Here is a 19,014-nt window from a genome sequence, read left to right as displayed (position 1 = left end):
ATCGGTCTTCCACGCCTGCCGGCATACTCTTTAAGAGTCTCTTATCACTGGATGACGCTGGATGACGCAGAACCCGATTTGGGCATTGCGAGTGCCATTAGACAACAAGGAATGCATGCCTGCATTTGTTGCGTCATTCAAGATGTATACGGTGCCATACACCCCTGACGTGTGAGAACAATTTTAATTGCACAGCTGAGCGCTGCAATGTTGTGCTTCGAGGTCTCGTGGTGCGTGTATCCGGTCAATTAGCTACATGGCCATCGAGTATCTGTGCAGGCGAGCAGGAGATATGTGCTGGCGAGAGTTTGCAATCGCAGGCCGAAAGTTTGTACGAGTCGCCGCGGAGCCCGTTCAAAACGAAGTAGACGCAGCGCCGCGAGTTGCTGCCACAGAAAGTGTCGAACCAGGAAAGAAGACAGCGACGCAGGTGCGGTGCTGGAGACGCATGGCATTGTGTGGGTCGGCGTCTATTCAGAGAGGATTGCAGTGGCGGTGCACCGTGAGGCAGAGGGCCCGTACCGGCGTCACGTGCGTGCGTGAAGCCCCACCACATCCCGAGCTCCCTTGAATATGTTGATCAATCGGGAATCACGCCATGTCCCCTCATGTTAGTCGTGCCGCGACACAGATGTCGATTTTTGTGTTTCGTGATTCTCATGCTAGCTTTTGACACAGCACCGTCGGCCATCTCTACCCGGCCCGCGAGCACCGGTGCTTTGGGGAGGATGTATGCCAAATGAACACGAACCTACCTAGCTAAAGCAAGGCCGATTGTGGCAAGCGATCTCGAACCTGCGTCCAACACTGCAGATGGGCAGCAATTGATAACGCATGTGCCAGGTACATCAACCAATGAACTCATCAGGTATCAAGTCAGACTTATTGAAGCTTCCGCCAGGCCACGCGCATTTGGCAGCGTTGCCCGCCTCGTGCCCACTTCATAACAGGGATGTAACGCCATCAGCCCGTGCTTCCCGAATGATGAAAGCATTCATCAGGAATATCGTTATGCACAACGTTACTTGTGAAATTGCTCCAGTGTTTGATGATCAAGATGTTTCTGAAACACAAGCTCTGATGCGTGGCGCTTTTGGAGAAACACTATCTTCAGCTCCAGCTTGTGCATGTTAGCGCAAATCCCACGTACACTCTGTTGAGATATTCGGAATGCAGGCGAATATCTCAACACAACCCCTTTTCCTCGATGTCGCAAGTCACACAGCCACACTTACAGTTTCTTGAACATGGTCAGGAAGCTTTCTCAGGGAGATACGTGCCATAGTTGATGGGCAGCAAACAAGACGAGTAACCACAATTCCAGGTTGAAGTATATAGAGCCGCCTACCACAAATCATCTTGATGCAAGCTGGACAGCATAGTGTGCCGGCAAGTACTAAGTGTGTGCTGTTGGTGCTGTGCAGGATGAGGCAGCAGGTGGAAACGGCGCGCTTGCAGGGGGGGCTGTTGCGTTTGCAATTGTGGCTGCACTGCTGGTAAAATTCGGGGGTGGGGGTCCCTCCTTCGCAGCCATGCAGCAAGATGCCATCGACCTGGACGTAGCTCTCGGGAATGGCAAGCCCACCATCATCGAATTCTATGCTGACTGGTGCGAGGTGTGTGTTTCGCTGCTCACCTCTGGTGATGGTTTGATATTGCGCAGATTTCGTAAGCTTGTGACAGTCTCAAGGAGGTCGAGTGCTTGTTTGTTGACATATCGAGCATGGTGTCTGCACATTTCTTCAGCATCAGGATCAGCGCTTGCACAATTCTATGGTGAAACAGCATCCTTGGCCCCAGATATTCACTATTTGCACTCGGAGCTGCCCGTGTCCATGTGGATCGGGTAATGGGGTGAGCGATGCATCATTCGCATCACACGCATTGCACCCATGATGATGATGTAAATTTTTGCAACACTACCGCATCCACATGGACATTGGCAACTCCAAGAACTACTTGGGAAGCAAATCCTTTCATGAACAGAGCAAGTTGTGTTGATGTCTGCCGAATTTGGAAATTTTGCAGATGATCAGAGTAAGTTGTTTGCAGGTGTGCCGGGAGTTGCTGCCGAGCTCATACGCCCTGGAGCAGCAGTACAAAGGGCGCATCAACTTTGCGATGCTCAACGTCGACAACTCCAAGTGGGCGCCTGAGATGGCGGAGTTCGGTGTTCGAGGGATCCCAGAGTTTGTCTTCTTAGATGGCTCCGGCAAGCCGCTGGTGAGTCACTCTTCTTCTTGTGCTTCCTGGCCGCTTTTGCCAACTGTATTGGAGACTTGCACTTGCTTCACAGCGTTAGGCAACGCTTCGCATTTTCCCTCAGCACTCCTGCGCCACGAGAAAACACCATTTTGCCAATTTCGGTTGTTTTCCGTTGTTTCTATTATAAAGTTCAAACTCCAGGTTTTCAGTCCGTAGGCCATCACATCTGCTCTGTATGTGCATAGAGGAGCGGCGTAGGTGACTGACTGAGGACGACACATCGTTTCTCAGCTTTATCCACATGGACGCTGGCAACTCCAAGTATCACTTGATTTCTACCATTACCATCACTCACAGCTCGGACTTTTTATCCTAGCATGCGTACCGTACTGCCGCTAAATATTCAATCGAAATCGCAAAAAAATGGCCCGTTTGAAAAACTTTCATCCTAAATCTCCAGAAAATTTTGGTCAAAAAATGGTGATTTTTACCATCTAATTTTTGGGGCTTATATAATAAATAATCCCGATTTATTGTACCTACGGTTGAGTGGTTTGCGGGATTCGGACAAAGTTTGAATATTAGCGTGATTGAATAGTTAGCGGCGATACGGTATCCTATGTATGATGTCTTGTGTTGTTTTGGACAACAGATACATCATATCGTAGGGCGTATGACAGTGAAAGCCTGAGCGGTATTGCTGGCTACTCGCCATCACTTCCCCCAAGGTTTGCTGTACAGTGACTTGAAACCTGACAATTCATTTGCATTCATTTATATTCGTCTCCTCCTTGCTGCGGACCAGCTGTCCTGGAGCAATTTTCCAAAGCCGCATGAAACGATTCCCTCTGGCAATGCCTGGCTCACACCTGAGGGTGTGTGTGTTGGGATGAGCACGTGAGCAGCTGAGATGTTGCCCAGCAGTGCATGGCATGGACATCAATGCCTGCGTGCCATTGTTGACTGTACAGTCCTTTGGTGAATTTGCGGTTCAACCTGCTGTTCAGGACGCATCATCAGACAATTCGCTTTACACAACAGCTGCATTTGCATGAGCCAGCTGTCACGTCCACATCCGATGAGCAAATCAGTTTGTGGATGCCTTTGCAGGCTGCAACGGTAGGCAAGCTTCCCGCCGAGGTCCTCTTTAGCGACGCAGAGGCACTGGTGCAAGGGCGAGAATTGCCGTACGCCAAAGTTAGCACCACATCCACATCGGTAGCCTCCGGCCCTGGCCGCGGCGCAACGTCAGGACCTCGTCTAGCTGGCCCGTTAGACCATAGCTGACCATGGAAGAAAGTGTTTGTTTTGGGGAGGGATGGCTCCTCATTCGCTGTGGCGTAGCTGAATATGTCCATGCCAGCTGCAGCGTTTTAACATGGCGTGTAGTCAGTGCCGCATGGCACGCACCTATGTCATAGGCTATGAAAACTTGTTTGAACGTGACATTTCACACTGGAACGGGGGAATTTGATAGGGAAAACCTTCAACGACTTCGCCGTTGCCTCACGTTCTTTTGTAAAATGCATTGATGCGGGTGTTGTTCCTATGGCCATATCATTCTTGGAACATTGTTTCAGATGCCACAGCCAACATGAAAGCGACCAAGCCATCACATTCTAGGTGCTACTGGCAGCAGGCGCATCAGCCACATGGGCGGCGGCCAGGTGGGGTCAGTAGGCCTGTAGCAAACCAACCCACACACCTGTCCTCATCACAATCGTCTCACGTTTCACTACTATCACGCCGTCCATTCGGTCAAGGCAATTTCATTTCTAAACACTGCCCAATACCAGTGCATGTCCTCACGACCCTTAAAAGCACATTGAATCTCATGCATGCGTGTGCCACATGCGATCCAGCCTTCCATGTGCACATGTGCCTCCAACGGGAGAGCATTGCCGGCTATACTGCAGCCATGATTTTTGAGGTCGACTATCCTTACTGTCAGATTTTGTTGTCATGCTTTCTGCCAGATCTTGAGCATCGCATCCACGTCTGTCAACTTGACCCGAGGCCGCTCTAGCTTGGCTCCAGCAGCGACTTCAGCTGCGTCGATTGCCAGCCAGTCCGCCCAAGTCACGTAGGGCACGTTCCGGCTCTGCAGTCATGGACGACACGCAATTCACTCTCAACTCTACTCACATGAAGCGACAAGCAGCAGAAACGGAGATGGTCTGTCGTGGATGATCACCTAGCACTGGATATCAGATACCGCTGACCTGTCAAAGAGTTCATGTGTTGCATTGGCATGAAGTATTTCTGCACTTCTGCACAGGAGTGTTGCATTCCCCAACCCCCCACCCTCCCAACCCTTGCCTTACATCGCTGGTCGACAACACCGTTCGTGCCCATGTGCGGTAGACCGACCTGCGACTCACGAAGCGTTGTGGCGGGTGAAGTACGCGACAGCACACACACCAGCGGTATGCGGCAACAGGCGATTACGTGTTCATGCAGCCCTCCCAGTGACAACAGTGGCATGTGCAGTGACAACAATGTAAAAGCGCGTTGTTGAGCAAAGCAGCCAAGAAGCATACAATTTCTGTCTCCATCCCCAGCTAACTTTGAACCACGGTTAGAGACGCCCTGACAAGTTGCATGACTCAGGATCGCATCAGCACGCACCTTAAGAAGAGAAGCAAGGCCTCCCTGCGCCTTCTCCGCCCCATCTGCTCCACACAACGGGGCCCCCTTCTGGACATCCTCTGCCATGTTCTGCGCAACGAGCGTCGCATCTACAAGGTTTGTACCAATGATGCCTACTGGGCCCCGCCCAAGCCATCCCGCCACGTACAGCCCTGGTACCACCACCCCTGAGCCGGCTGCCTCCACCACGCGGCCAGAAATGTTCGGGACGATTGCATTTCGAGCGTCGAACGGCACCCCTGGGAGCGGCTCTGCTCGGTAACCAACGCTCTTCAAAAGCATGTCCACCGGCAAGGTGTGCAGGTCGCCTGTGCCGACGGCACGTTGGCTGTCACCTGACGCCTCGAGCCGCGTGTGCTCGACGGTCATGCTAGCAAGGCGCCCAGGGGGACCCTGAGCTGCTGGCTGCAGGTCCTTAGGCTCGCTGAGGAAGTGTAGGTGCAGGCTGCGGTGTGGCTCTGTCGAGGGTTGCCTTCCGTGCGCTTTTTGCATTTCTGAAACACCCTGCACTCATGGCAGCGTGTTTGTTGTCAACCCTCGCTTCGAATGTGTCTTCGTACGGCACAAGCTGTTGACCGCCTGCTGTGAGAGGGTTTGAAGGGCAAGCCACAAAATGATCGGGATGGGGAATGGCATGCCAGGTTGCCGTACTTTGAGTCATGGGTGCTGTCCTGCATGACTAGATGCATCTGGCGGTGCATGGCACATGGTATCATCTAGGCAGAGGGAGCCAAGGTGGAACTGGATTGTGCAATTGAGGTGGCAGGCGGAGGGTGCATTGGCAGAATGCAGTACCTTCTGGTTTTTTCGTGGTTCCTTCAGGTCGAGCTCTGTGGGATTGTAATCACTGGGGTGCATGGTGACCGAAATGTTGTCCAGTGAGAGGGCCTCTCGGAGCTCCTTCCCCGAAAACTGCGCTTGGAACGGCCCACGTCGACCGATGATGTGGACCGACTGTACTGAGCTCCGGCGCAATTCTGTAAGTGCGTAATCAGTGATATCGGTACGTTCGAGCGCTGTTGTGGGCTTCAACAGGATGCGCGCACAGTCCAACGCAACATTACCGAGACCAACGATACCCACGCTCTTTGTTGCGCTGAGATCCACAGGCAGACCAACAAAGTCGGGGTGGCCGTTATACCAGTTCACAAATTCCCTTGCAGAAAACACTCCTGCAAGATTCTCGCCTGGAATGCCCAACTTGCGGTCATTGGACGCTCCGTATGAGAGCAGCACGCAATGGTACAAGCTACGAAGATCTTCCATGCTGACATCTCGCCCAACTTGCACATTGCCGAAAAAGTGCACAAGCTCGTTACCCGCAACGCTTGTGAACTTGTTAATGACATTCTTGGTGTCGGGATGGTCAGGGGCCACGCCCGCACGGACCAGCCCAAAGGGTGTGGGAAGCCTGTCAATAATATCAACTGACACATCGTTACCCAGGAGTTTAAAGATGCGATCCGTGAAGTAAAACCCAGCAGGTCCGCTTCCTACCACAGCAACTCGCGTAAGTTGCCTGCTTCCAGTTGCTGCCGAGCCAGGGTGCAGGCAGCCGGCGAACGTACTAAAAACACCACGGATGCCTGTAACATTGTCACGAAAGCAGCCCAAAATATGCTGGGAATTCACACGCGCGGTGGCACCAAGCATCCTGCTCGATGTTGCAATCAGTGAACAAATACGCTCATAGGGTTGCTGCACGCGTTTTTCAGGAGAGCACCTGGCATGCAACAAGGTGTAGCACGTAGATTTGCGGACCGATTCATTCCCGACATCGAGTAAAGTAGGGACAGTTACCTGGTCCTTCCTGGTTGCAACAGGGCTGAGTTTCCGCTTGTTGGTGCGTGCGGCATACATAGCCTAGTGACGAGGATGTCGGGCTGACAGTAGCTGGCATGCCCGCCCATGCTGAGCTCTACATATGAGATCAGTGTGGCATGTCCTTAGGTACGCCCGGGGATGGACCATGCAGTGCAGCAAATCGTCAGTTTTTGCTGGATGTCAACCGCGGCGTGTGGCAGGCGTTTTCCGTCTAGCTCTGGTGCTGGGACCACTCAGAGAAGGTAGAAATAAATACGCCAGCCAGCCCAAAAGAGGTGGCGTTGACAACGAGCGAGACAGCCAGATCTGGGACGACTCAGAGAAGGTAACTTGTGCCCGGAACCGTAGGAGGCGTGTTGCAGGCCAACACCTCTTCCTCTGTACATTGGTGGACAGACATGCTCCGTAGTTCCTCTGATCGGATCCAATCAGCGTCACACAGCGGTGAGGACCACCATGGTTTCCAAACGACGAAGGTTTGACGGAACTAGTGGCTTGACCGACATCATGTCAGCTGCACAAAGACCTCCCACATCGAGTGAATTCCCTATTACTGTCGGTTGCAAGCCAGATTACAGCACGACTGGATACAACATCAAAACATACACAAAGGTGGCCCCACAACAGGATGCCCAAAATCACGTCAAATCCCAATTGCCCTGGGGATTTTACATCTTCAGCTCCTATCACGTCATTGTGTCTGAGCATCAATCCGTCTAAAAGAACGAAACTCACGGAGTCTCTGTCGGAGGCATACAAAAACGGCAGACTACCCAGGAAATGAGCAGACACTCTACATAAGAACAGCGGAACACTTTGTCACTGACAGCCACGACTGAAAGATGAGGTCGAGATGGGTGCAACATGAAACAGAGAAGTGGTTGATAAGAAGAAGAACAGTTGCATATGCAGCATGCTTGGCATACTTCTCGAGTTCGGATGTTCAATGGCAACATCTGTTCTTGGAATCTAGATAGTAAAGATTTGCTTGCAGGGCGCGCTGGTGCACGCGGGAATTTGCATATCATCGCCAGCGGGGACGAGACGGCGGCAGTGCTGCTCCTTCGTCGTTTCTTCTCACGGCTTGCAAGTCTGAGTTGGCTCCGGTAGTCGTCGAGATCATTGCGGAGCTGGAGAGCCCAGTTGCCATGAAGGTTCTGTAAGCTTATGCTGGCGTAGCTGTCATAGGTGTGCTATTAGTGCGCACCCCTCAAAGCGCTCGTGCACGTGGCCTGTGGACGGCGACAAGAAGCGGGTCCAGTCACGGCGGTATCTTTTAAAAGATGCGGCGGTGACTGGACTCCACCCCTGTTGTCGTTGTCCTCAGGCCGCGAGCGCTTCAAGGTGTGTGGTGGCTGCGAAAGGCCGGGAGGCTGCTGAGGACGACCTGCATGCAAATCTGAATCCTAAGCGCCAGTTTGGACTCAATAATACAGTCGCCATCCATGCAGGGGAGTGTCAAGCATCAGGCCATTGACAGAATGCAACTTCAAATTGTCCATGTTGCTCTCGTTGCAAATGCTATCGCACAGTTGTGACGCTCTGGAGATAATAGTTCACAGCACCATCAGTGTAAGTACCATCGAAGTAAGCATTTTTCTTCGAATGACGGACATCCTGCAGAGCAAGAGATGTATTGGGCGCTGCATTCAGAACAGATGGGACAAGCCATGCAGTTGCTTCCCTCTTGCACGGCCTGCAAAAGCATACGATATCACAAGCCCCTTGAGGTTACATCACGTCACTGCAACTTGAGCTTGCCTGTGACATGAAGAATCCCTAATCCCCCCCTTTGGGCAAGATGGGACTCCAGACTCGACACTCTTGAGAAACTCTGATTTGCTAGCACCCCTCCTGAAGTACATCGATTGCAGCAGCACTGTTGCAGCATCAGAATTTGGCAAGACCACCAGAAAAACAGCTACAAGATAAGCCATTGATACAGACCTGATGCTAAATGTCATGCAACACACCCCTGCTTGCGCCGCGACTTGGTTTCTTGACAGCTGGCATCATCCCGAAGCTTCGATATCTCGTCACTTCTGTCACGTGTGCAGGGATTCACAGAAGGAATATTCGAAGCTCTTTGGGGGCGGTGCGCTTTCCCCCAATTTGCTACTCGTCAAGAGCATACAGGGCTGCAGTACGATTGAGCTGACCCACCTCCGCCACCTCGTTTGGGCTGCCCTCCTGGAATGCCACACGGAGCAATGAGAGTGGCGCAGGAAAGATTGGAGATTGTAGAAAACACACACTCATAGCCCTAATGCACGGTTCCTCTACATCAACCACACTGTACTTACAAAGATACTGCACAGTGCAGAGAATTGTGCCACTCTGATTACTCAGGCCTCTTTTGTTTGGGGAAACACGTCATGCACACAAGTTTGTAATGCTCAAGGCCTGGACACTCTACGAGCGAAAATCCATCTCGGCAGAATCGCTACACACCCGGCCCAGGCCCTGGCTGGGGGGCTGACAGACGCCAGGGTCTGAGGCCGCGCTGTTGTCAGGGCCCCCGTCACGAACAGCCTTGCATGGCCGCCCTTGCGCTCCCCCCGTTTTCCTTGCCACTGGCCAGCACTGGGCCAAACTAGGAATCAAGATATAGCACCCTATCTATAGACAAACAACAATCAGACGCCAACCCTCGGGGCGCACCTCAGCCTGTTTGGTGCGGCGAACAGCAGTTGCCACCTGCTTGCGGTCTTCCTTGAGCTCGGCTTGGACGCCCTCGAGCTGTGCCTTCATGGCAACCAGCTCGCCGTGCATCTTCGCGATCTGTTGATCGCTCTCTGTCAATTATGTTTCCAGCTCGTCATCTGAGGTCTCATCTGAGCTGTCATCCGAGGTCTGAAGCACCAAAACACCGCGTGAGCATTGCCCTTCCCTGGCTGTCAGGCTCGTGGTTGGTGTTGTCTGTTTGATGCATAACACTTTTCACAGCACTGTCACTAGGTCTATAGATGGGCAGAGGCTCACATGCGGACAGCGAAGCAGCAGGTCAAGGGCCGTCTTGCCTGCTGCCTACACTGCCCCTTTTTCGGCTGGCGTACCTTTTAACGCATTTACGAGTTTGAAGAAGTTGGAAGACTGGCATCATAGCACAGTGCTTCATTCGTCGCACAACTACGAAGACCAAAGCAACTGCCCTATGGCCTGTGATAGAGAACATCTGCACTCGGAACATTCCCACCCCGAGCGCTCTCCCAGTATCTCTGCCCGCTTGAAAGGGCGGAACGCTACCAAGCATATTCCGGCCCCGACTTCCTTGTGTCCTTTTATCATGCCAAAACATCAGGGTGAGGTCCACACCCTCTCAATGAGAATCAGGAGAAATAAATGAGACAAGGTGAGGATGCGCCGTGTTTCGAGCGACTCGCTGCTGCGCTCCCTCAAGTTGTGCGCAGTCACCGGGCCGGACCTGAAAGCTGGGACGTTGCGCGTCTCCATCACACAGTCCCGAATACAAATTTGACACTTACGAGGTTTGAGTCGGCAACAGTGGGTGCTTGTAATTCATCCGAACTGAGTGCAGGCCGAGGGTTAGCAGTACCGCCGATACTGCACCGAAACAACTACGACTTCCTTCTTTCCCACACCAAAAATAAATGCGCACACCAGCAACATCATGCAAGTCTTCAAATTAACTTATTGTGGTTCCTACTGAAACTGGGAACGTTGGCGGCTTTGCAACACTGCGTAGCCTTGATCGCAAGTTGCACACCCTGGTGCGAGATGCGCATGCCCAATTGCGCAATGACGTTTCATGCTACTCTGAACCCAATCAACGTCAATGAAGAATCTATATTCATGAGATGTACGAGTTCATGTTGAATGCGGCATCCCTCTCGTCAACCGATGAAGACAACGTGACCCAGCATGTACCTCTACACAGAAGAGACGCAACTTCAGCGATTAGCAACCGAAACACTCATGCAAATCGCGAAACAAGCCACGGTATTTATGCTGGCCACAACATGCTTGCAGCGCATGCGCATGGCGCATTATGCGGCGCATGCGAACCATGATGACAACCTAACGCTCGAGCGCTGACGCGATGCCGCCCAACGCTTTTCCGAAACCTCCAGGGTGGAGATTTATTAGCTATACACGGTTTATGTCACTGAGCTGGCGGGTGATCCTGACGTCACCATCACACTTTTCTCACACAAACGTCGCGCCCATTCCGAAGCCCTCACACAACGGAATTGAATGCGACCGGTCTTATTGAAACCAGTGATCAAAATAAATCTTAGCTCTGTCGGGAGTGTTTGACCTAGTCGTGCATACTTTGGCAGATATATTTTTCGCGGATTTCACATCGCCCGTAGAGGGTCAAGACGTTGAGCAAATGTGCTGAAAAAGCGCGAAATGAGTAGGTAAAGGCGGTGCCTTCGTTATACGCCCCGGGCCGAGACGCATCTGTACATATTTTAAAATTTACAATCGGACAAGTATTGAGAAAGTTGTGGTTACGGGAGTGCCGGGGATAGTCATGACTTTGGCCATAGGGTAATGTGCCTTAATCAGCTCGTATGGAGACGTATGAAGGCTCTATAGACAGAACTCGGAGCGTACTACAATGTTCATACCGGCGGGATTTCGAGAACTTGAGTTTCCAGACCACAGTCGCAGCTCAAAGATGGGCTACACCACAACAGGTTTTCGCGCTAAGTATGGGATGACTTCATTTGGGCCCAACTACCCGTGATAGATGCTACAGGCCATGAGCTTTCGGGAGTGATGTGAAACCACATATGCTAAAAAAACCACGCTGCAAGCTGGTGAAATTGTTTCGTCTGTGCACGTGGGGGCTTGATTGTGTGGCATGGCGCCTACGTGCACGTATATGGCAATCATTCATAGGACTGTATCTCCGGCTTCACAGCACACCAGGGCAGCGGACCACCGCAAAAACATAGCAATTGCACTTGTGCATGATGTCAGCAGGGCGGGGGGAGCCCCCCTCTCGGCCAAGGGTCGGGGGGGGTCGAGGGGGCAGCCACCTTGTCACCCCGAAAATATACGACTGCAGGGGGGATATGCTGGGTTTGTTGCTATGTAATTCGCATGACATGTCAATTTTTGATATGTTCGAGCCCTTCACCATGTCAAGGGCCGTCTGGGCTGTCGATTGAGCCATTGCAAGGTGGGTGGTTCAAGTCAGCATGTCGTAAATCCGGCCATTTCCCTGTGTATAGCTAATAAAACTCCACCCTGTCTGTCAGAGGCTCTGACAGAGCCTCTCAGAGACACACCACTGGTGTCACCAGAGACCCGACACACCGTTCAGACAAGCTGACAGCCTAATGCTAAAGTACATCAAATCTAATGGTACGTCAGCCACCAGGCCGGCGTTGAAACGGGCGAGACACGGCCAGCATGTCTCGAGCCACAGGCAGGCCATAGGGGACCTCCCAGCAAGGAAGGGGTCCCGCGCCTCCCCAACTGAAAAAGAAAACATCCAGCTGAAATTGTACGTTCAGTGCAGCACTCGCTAACAAAGCGCACAAAGCTCAGGGGATTGCTTGGAAGGGGTGTCATAGGCAGGCGCCACGATACTGCTAAGGATGAGGGATGGTGGGCGAAGCAAGAGTGGAAGCGCTCGAGAAAACCCGGGCAAGCAATGCGCTGATCTATGCGGAAGAGGGCAAATAACTGACTTGAACACAGTCCGAAAGCTGGAGATTGACAGTGTTGCCACAAAACCCAGCTGCGCAAGCTGCAGTATTGTCTGACTGAGCAGGCAGCAAACTTTCCAAAGGAGGACGGCAATGCTAGATATTCCACGCGAGCTGTCAAAAGCACAAAAACCTTCAAGGATCACAACAGTGACCGCCATGCATGCCTGCAAAGGACGTCCTTTGTCCACAAACGCCCAATTTTGTTCTCTGCATTCCAACTATGATGCTCGCAGGCAATCTGTGCTGGCGATACGTTGCGTTGCAGAGCTGTACACATTGTCATGTGTCATCCAAGAGTGAACTCAAACAGCAGTTGTCGTGTTTGTCATGCTATCAATATCAAGCACAAGGCACAGTAACGACTCCCAAGTACACAATCATGCTTCTCCTCGTTTCCCTTTCTCGGCAGCCAGCTTCTCCTTCTCGAGCTTGTTCCAATAGTCCATACCCAGGCGCCAGAGAACAGAGAACATCAGGCCCTGCATTCCGTTGGAGATGATTTTCGTGCCGAGTCCACGCAGGAAAAGACCCGTCACGCCATCCTTTTTCAGCACCATCTGCAGCAGCACCAGAGTCAGGTTTCACAAGTGTGACGAGACATGCTACTCCACATCTGCAAAAGATGCAATAAAGCCTCGAATGCACCCATTTAATTAACTGCCTAGTCACTGGGCGAACTCCCAGATACGTTGCTGCGTGAGCGTGTCAATGGGATTCTGTTGGCTAGAAATCACAGATAGCCAACCCTGGTCCAACGGCATTTAATTTTCCATGGTAAATTCATTGCCGACCGCGGTTTCCGGGTTCCTGTCTAGGTAATTGCAACAAAAGCTCTGATGATTGCATTTCCCATCCGTACCACTGAGCCAGCTCCTTCAGGATCACCTGATGCTACCTACCCCAAGTGACCCCCATTCTGCTCGATGAGTGTCGTGTGAAAGCAACGCTAGCCTGTAGCTCCAACACAGGGACGTTCCTGCAAGCACACAAAATGCCAAACCACAAACCAGCACACCAGACCTGTGAGATGGACTGGATGGACGTTTTTTGAGGGCAGAGGCTGGACAGTCATCAAATATGAGCCGGACAGTTGCCACGCAAGAGGCGTTGGCAATTTGGGAGTTGCCAATCGATGTCCATGTGGATGCGGTGGCGTTGTTGACACATCATCATGAAGATGAAAGCAGGGAGCGGACAGAGACGTGCCTGCAGGGCCGTCATGTACGAGATCGGCTCGGCAGCGGTCTGCTTTGTGGTCTTGATGACACGAATGGAGTTGGAGCACGTGTCCGAGATTGCGGACGCGGTGAACCCTATCACAGCAGAGCGAAGCAGGCGGCGCGGGAGGTCATCGAACTGTGGGAGCAGCTCGTTCATGTAGTTGTAGGTGGCAAACCAGGGGTAATGACCCACGAACGTCGCCCCCGATGCTGCAAGCGCCCCGTGCCATAGCACCTGAGGACCCCCTGCACCAAACGCATTGTTTTCAGGTTGTTAACTTGCTTTCCGTGGGGTTACTTCCTCGCTTTCAGCATAATCAATCTCAGATCGATCAGATCGTCGAGATAACTTACTTGCCTTCAGGTTGTTGACGCGTCGGGTTGGATGCTGGTGCTTGAAGAGGCCGTGCGATGTTGCGCGAGGCTTTGTCCAACCCAACGATAACTATACTACTTGGTAGCATATGCTCCGGTAGCTTGGCCCAACACCTGGACACTGCTCCAGTGGGCAGCTCCAGGATTCCAAACTGCACGTGTGGACTGATGATGCACTGTTTTTCCACACTACCGCATCCACATGGACGTTGGTGACTCCAAGAACTATATGGGAATCAGCTACCATTCCCATCACCTAAAAGCATACAATGCAGCTAGGGGAGTCTCCGAGCGGAGTCCGTTCCAAAGTATTTGTTGCAAAGGGCGTTTCAATTTCCAGCTGTTTAGCCCCGTCATCGCCATCGACGGAATTCAGCGCGGAGACAGCCTCACTTTTTCTGGGTAGGACCCTTCTAAAGAGCTTTTAAATTCATTTAGGCGAAACACGGTAGGTCTGGGCAATGGCTAGGGCGCACCAACTCGAATCTTTGAGGCCAGGTGCCCCAAACCAGATGCTCCCTCCACCTGGAGAGTTGTTTTGAGAGCATCCACAGGCATGAGCACAATTCGGAACGCGGCGGCTGCACCAGACGCGCCCAGCGTCTTCACGCTGATCGGCAAATTCTCCGTCATCTCGTAGCTGTCCAGCAGTGCCAGCATGCCTGTGTTCGCTGCCGTGTCCCCAAATCGTGAGAGTGGGCCCTGCACATGGATACTCACCATTACGATTTGTCCTGTGTTTGGTGAGCTGTGGCTGACCTAAACAAAGATCCACCAATTCCCGCCAGAAACACAACGGCACTAGTGCTGGCAGTGCGCAGAACAACAACAGTTGCCGTTGAAGGTACAGCAAGAGCAGGCAACACTTGCAGCGTTGTTAATGTCGTAATCAGTGTCACGTAGATCGTGAGTTTTCGGTGCAGGCCAAATCAAGTGCAATGCGACGTTCAGGCGCAGGTTAGAGGAAATGACATCATGAGGGGGCACGTCCACTCGAACCGGCAAAGCAAAATGTGCGAGATGAAACAACACCCCCTTGACCTCGAAGATACCGCGAACACTTTCGTTGAGCTCACGGTCACGATGTAAGTTATGTCATGATACAAAGGTCAGGCCAGTGTTTCGCCACACCGTGTGATTTTACAGGTCCAGATGCCTGAAAATGCGTGGGTTCTTGGGACACAAGAGTCCCGACCCAATCTGGCAAAGTACTGAAGGGATCGGGACAGGCAGAGCGCACACATATATGCCACCAGGCCATGCCATGTACAGAAGACAAGGGCTCGGAAACAAAAGCGTGCATAGCTGATAAATTCACACGGAGCACCTCAGAGCGCAGGAAAGATGCATTGCGCTCAAGGCCTCATGCGTTGTGCTCAAGGCCTTCATATTCATATCTCCAGAGACTTTTTCAAACTCTCCCATTGGCGTTAGAAAAGGTAGAGAAAGTCTTATGATGGTGCAATGCTATCGGTAGCTGGCATGATCACCCTGAACGCATCCATGCTTGTTGCCTGCCACCACCCATCCCGCCACATGTTGAGATGATTCTACCAGTGACTATCTCAACTACCAAGCGAGCTGAGCGGTACAAGGACGCGCGGCCTGGAGGCAGGATGCAAGAGCCAATTCTTGGCGAGGCCAGAATTGGGGCATTCTGGCTTCCCAACGCTGCGTGACTCGGACATACTCAGACAAACTCGGATGTGAATCAGACTTGAATCGATGGGAATTGGGTCCCAATCCTCAATGGAAACACTTATGGTCATGCGCACCTGAACAAGAGCTGGCAGCAGCCCCTGGTAGAAGCGTGGGATTCCTCCCTGCTTGTATAGGGTCCTGAACGTCTCCATCATTGTACCGCCATGGCGGTACTGGTAGTTGATGGTCGTGCGCATCCACATGAGCGAGAACACCTGAATGACCATCGCCATCATGCCGGGAATGCCCCCCCCCAGGGCTTTCTGCCCCGCTCTGTTGAGGACCTCCATCAACGAGGGAGCTTTCTTGCCCTCGGCAACACTGTATGCGGCGGCAGGAATGACACCTTGGCGGACCCTAGTTTGCCGTGCCATGATTTGGTGGATCGCGAAAGTCCTGTGCAGTGCCTTGAGGCCCTGCTTGGACGCGGTGGGCGGAGTCGAGACCACAGATTGTGAGCATGCTCGCCCAGACGAGCAGACAATGCTACCTGCAAAAAGGCACTTGGAAGGTCAAACCATATGCCTCAAACTGTTGATTATTCGACGACAGAAAAGGTGCGCGTGTGCAGTGTGTCTGGATTCTTCAAGGCGAGGCATTCGTCTTCTTGAAGGTTAGGCGTTCATATCTCCACAGACGCGCGGTTGCAAGGTTAGAGGGGGGCTTGTGTCTGGTCGATCGCTTGTACTCAAACACATATCCACCAGCAATTGACGATCATAAGGAGGCATGCTATGTGCTCATGATGACGCACACTGGCCGGAAGATGACACACACTGTACACACACATACCCCGCTCTCCATTTTCCAGGATGCACAAATGGAGAGGTGGGTATGTGTTTGGATACCGTACAGCTCCTGTTTTGTGGTTCACATTGCCGCGATGCACAATGCGCCGATGCTGGGTTGGGTGGGGGGGGGACACGCTGACTTGCACTGCATCGTCCGACCATTGCGTGTCATTTTGTGCGCATAGCATGCCCCCTGAGTACTGTTGATTGCCTGCTGATACACAACTTGCTGTACAATGGTACGGCGTCATCAAACCCGCTGCACAGACGCTGGTGATTGTCGACGTGATAAACTTCGTGGAACACGTGATTGCAGATGCCGGCGGTATCCAACATCTCCCAGAATCATGGAAATCACTGGAAAGCGTTCCGTGTTTGGTCGCATGACATGCGCCTCTGTAGGGTTCTGCTCCACCTGACGGACAGGGTTCAGGCCTAACCCCCTTCAGGAAGCTTCACGATGTCAGGAAACATCGATTGCGATAATGATTGAAACGTAAGGGAGCAGGCAGAGGGTACTCAGCGATATGGTCAACGGTGGTCAGGAGCAGCCAAATGTTGCAAGCATTTCATGCGGACAACAAGGGAGTCATGCATGACGGCCTGAACGAAACACCCTTCAATATGAAATGCAATGTCAAGTGCACAGTGGTTCTCACATCACAAGCGTTTCAAGGCGCCTCACCGCAGTGCCTGCTATTTATGCGACAAAGCAACGTCTTTTCCAAGGACGCCCCGATTTCGATGCACTCATACATGGAAGGGAACCATCGAATGATTAAATATTGTTATGTTCATTTATGCACTTGACTCGGATAGAAGGTCAAACCTTTCAAGAATGACAGCGAACTCAAACTCCTGAGGGCGTTGTCCTGGGACTGCAAGACCCCATTCCCGAGGCTTGTTGCACCAAGTAGCTGCATCCCTTCCACCATGATGGAAGATGTGTATACAATTGCCACAAAGATTGTAGAAATGCAGGCTGGAAGACTCAACAAACAATCTGGTCCATGCTGTAGGTCGGCACGCCCTGTGCACTGCAAACAAAACCCAGGCGGGAGTAAGAGCGCGACGTCTCAATCAGGCTCCTGTGTACTTATATTATGATTGGTAACCTTCACATGCTCAAGCAGTGAATCGGGATCCAGCAGTGTCAGTGACACTGATGGCATCATGCTTTTGACCAGACTGTCTTGGCATGACGCAAACCAGATAGTCCGGCTGCCGCCTGATGCCGTCCGATGGACCGAACATGCGCGTGCAGCATGCGAGAGAAACGTGCACTAGTGTACCGAATGTGCACGTGACCGCAGCCGACAACCAAAAACCTGAAATTGCGCAAACAAGCCATGTCATCAGAACCTGCGCGCCTAATCGGCGGGGCTTGTGTTTTCCTGATTCGAAGAATGACATACTTGGGCGCCACGATGCAGAAAATAACTTGAAAATCAATGCTGCTTATTCTTAGCGCGGGCTGAGGTGGATGACAGCTCGACATCCGCACTCATGCGTGCTGATTTTTTGGTGTCTGGCGACCCCCGCATGTGCATGGGTGGCCACCCGGCATCTACAGGACGCGAAGAACGGGCGACTTAAGAGGCAAAGCAAGTTCAGATGATTGTTATTTGTATACTGAGATCAACACAATGCATCCAATTGTGTAGAACAGCTCGTATCGGCCATGGTGACAACATTACGGCCTCCCCCTGGGCACTGGCATGTGACAGACGCACTGCTGTTTCGAGTGGTGTGGCCGGGCAAGGCACATGCAAGTCGAGGCGGCAAGCAATGAAAGCGTGTCAGTCGCAAATCAATTCGCTTGTTGTAGAAAAGCAGCAGTCGGAACAGCCATGGGCGCCCTGAAAGCGCAGCACTCGCGCGGACCACGTCACTGAGACCGTGATTGTACTGCATCGCCCAAGTCCGACGCATAATTACAACGCGTTACTGGCAAATCCAACCTCGTTTAGCGCTCACTCAGCGGACGCCGTTAGCTATCGCGAGGGTGTTGACTCCACACCGCCATGCTTCCAAACGTCTCGTGTGACAGCAGGTTGACGACATAGCTGTTGGAATCAGCCGCTGTATGGCCATGGCATCTTCCAGACTTCCGGGCGGCCGCTCTCTTTCAGCACGCACAGCTGGCTTGTAGGAATGCACAGCAGGATGCACCGCGTGACTCCGTCCAGCAGGAGTTGAAGGATGTGTTGGCGCAACGTTGTCCATGCAATCGTGGCTGATTGCGTGCCCCCTGTGAAAAGCGCTCCATATGAATGCATTGTATGCCAGGCAGCGTTTGGTGCGTGTGCCGGCGTCACGGAGGATGTCATTCCCGTTTGATGTGCTGCGCCAGGATGTCAACATAACGAAAAACAAACATCGATTGGGGCAATGCCATGACTCCATGACATCCTGCTTGGCACCCTGGGCCTCCTGGCGACGCTAACAGGATTGTGTAACTGCGGGCATATTGAGTGAGCCCAGTCACATCACGTCCACGCCCGTCCTGAGGAATTTCATTCATGGCCCTTCCCTTGCTACAAGGGATGCATGTGGTACCAT

General features: G+C 52.3%; 2 protein-coding genes and 1 pseudogene across 2 annotated transcripts; 1 reads left to right on the top strand and 2 right to left on the bottom strand.

Moving 5' to 3' along the window:
- Positions 1 to 256: 256 nt before the first annotated feature.
- Positions 257 to 3,492, top strand: LOC149809792 (uncharacterized). The gene is made up of 5 exons (XM_089994616.1): positions 257 to 531; positions 679 to 730; positions 1,425 to 1,616; positions 2,053 to 2,223; positions 3,316 to 3,492. Exons 1-5 carry the CDS (start codon positions 257 to 259, stop codon positions 3,490 to 3,492), a joined length of 867 nt encoding a protein of 288 aa, XP_089850742.1.
- Positions 3,493 to 5,511: 2,019 nt separating this feature from the next.
- LOC149809791 (NADPH:adrenodoxin oxidoreductase, mitochondrial pseudogene) lies at positions 5,512 to 6,714 on the bottom strand (annotated as a pseudogene).
- Positions 6,715 to 12,742: 6,028 nt separating this feature from the next.
- On the bottom strand, positions 12,743 to 17,387 carry LOC149809790 (uncharacterized). Its single transcript, XM_089994614.1, has 5 exons — positions 17,282 to 17,387; positions 15,736 to 16,151; positions 14,437 to 14,662; positions 13,572 to 13,831; positions 12,743 to 12,922 (listed from the first exon to the last, which is right to left on the bottom strand). The coding sequence occupies exons 1-5, from the start codon at positions 17,385 to 17,387 to the stop codon at positions 12,743 to 12,745; spliced, it is 1,188 nt and encodes a 395-aa protein (XP_089850740.1).
- Positions 17,388 to 19,014: the final 1,627 nt, after the last annotated feature.

The sequence above is a fragment of the Nuphar pumila genome, unplaced genomic scaffold, assembly GCF_984573655.1.
Source record: "Nuphar pumila unplaced genomic scaffold, dmNupPumi1.hap1.1 HAP1_SCAFFOLD_766, whole genome shotgun sequence".
NCBI classification, from domain to species: domain Eukaryota; kingdom Viridiplantae; phylum Streptophyta; class Magnoliopsida; order Nymphaeales; family Nymphaeaceae; genus Nuphar; species Nuphar pumila.
Note: the sequence above shows the minus strand (reverse complement) of the source record. Positions and strands in the feature narration are given on the sequence as shown.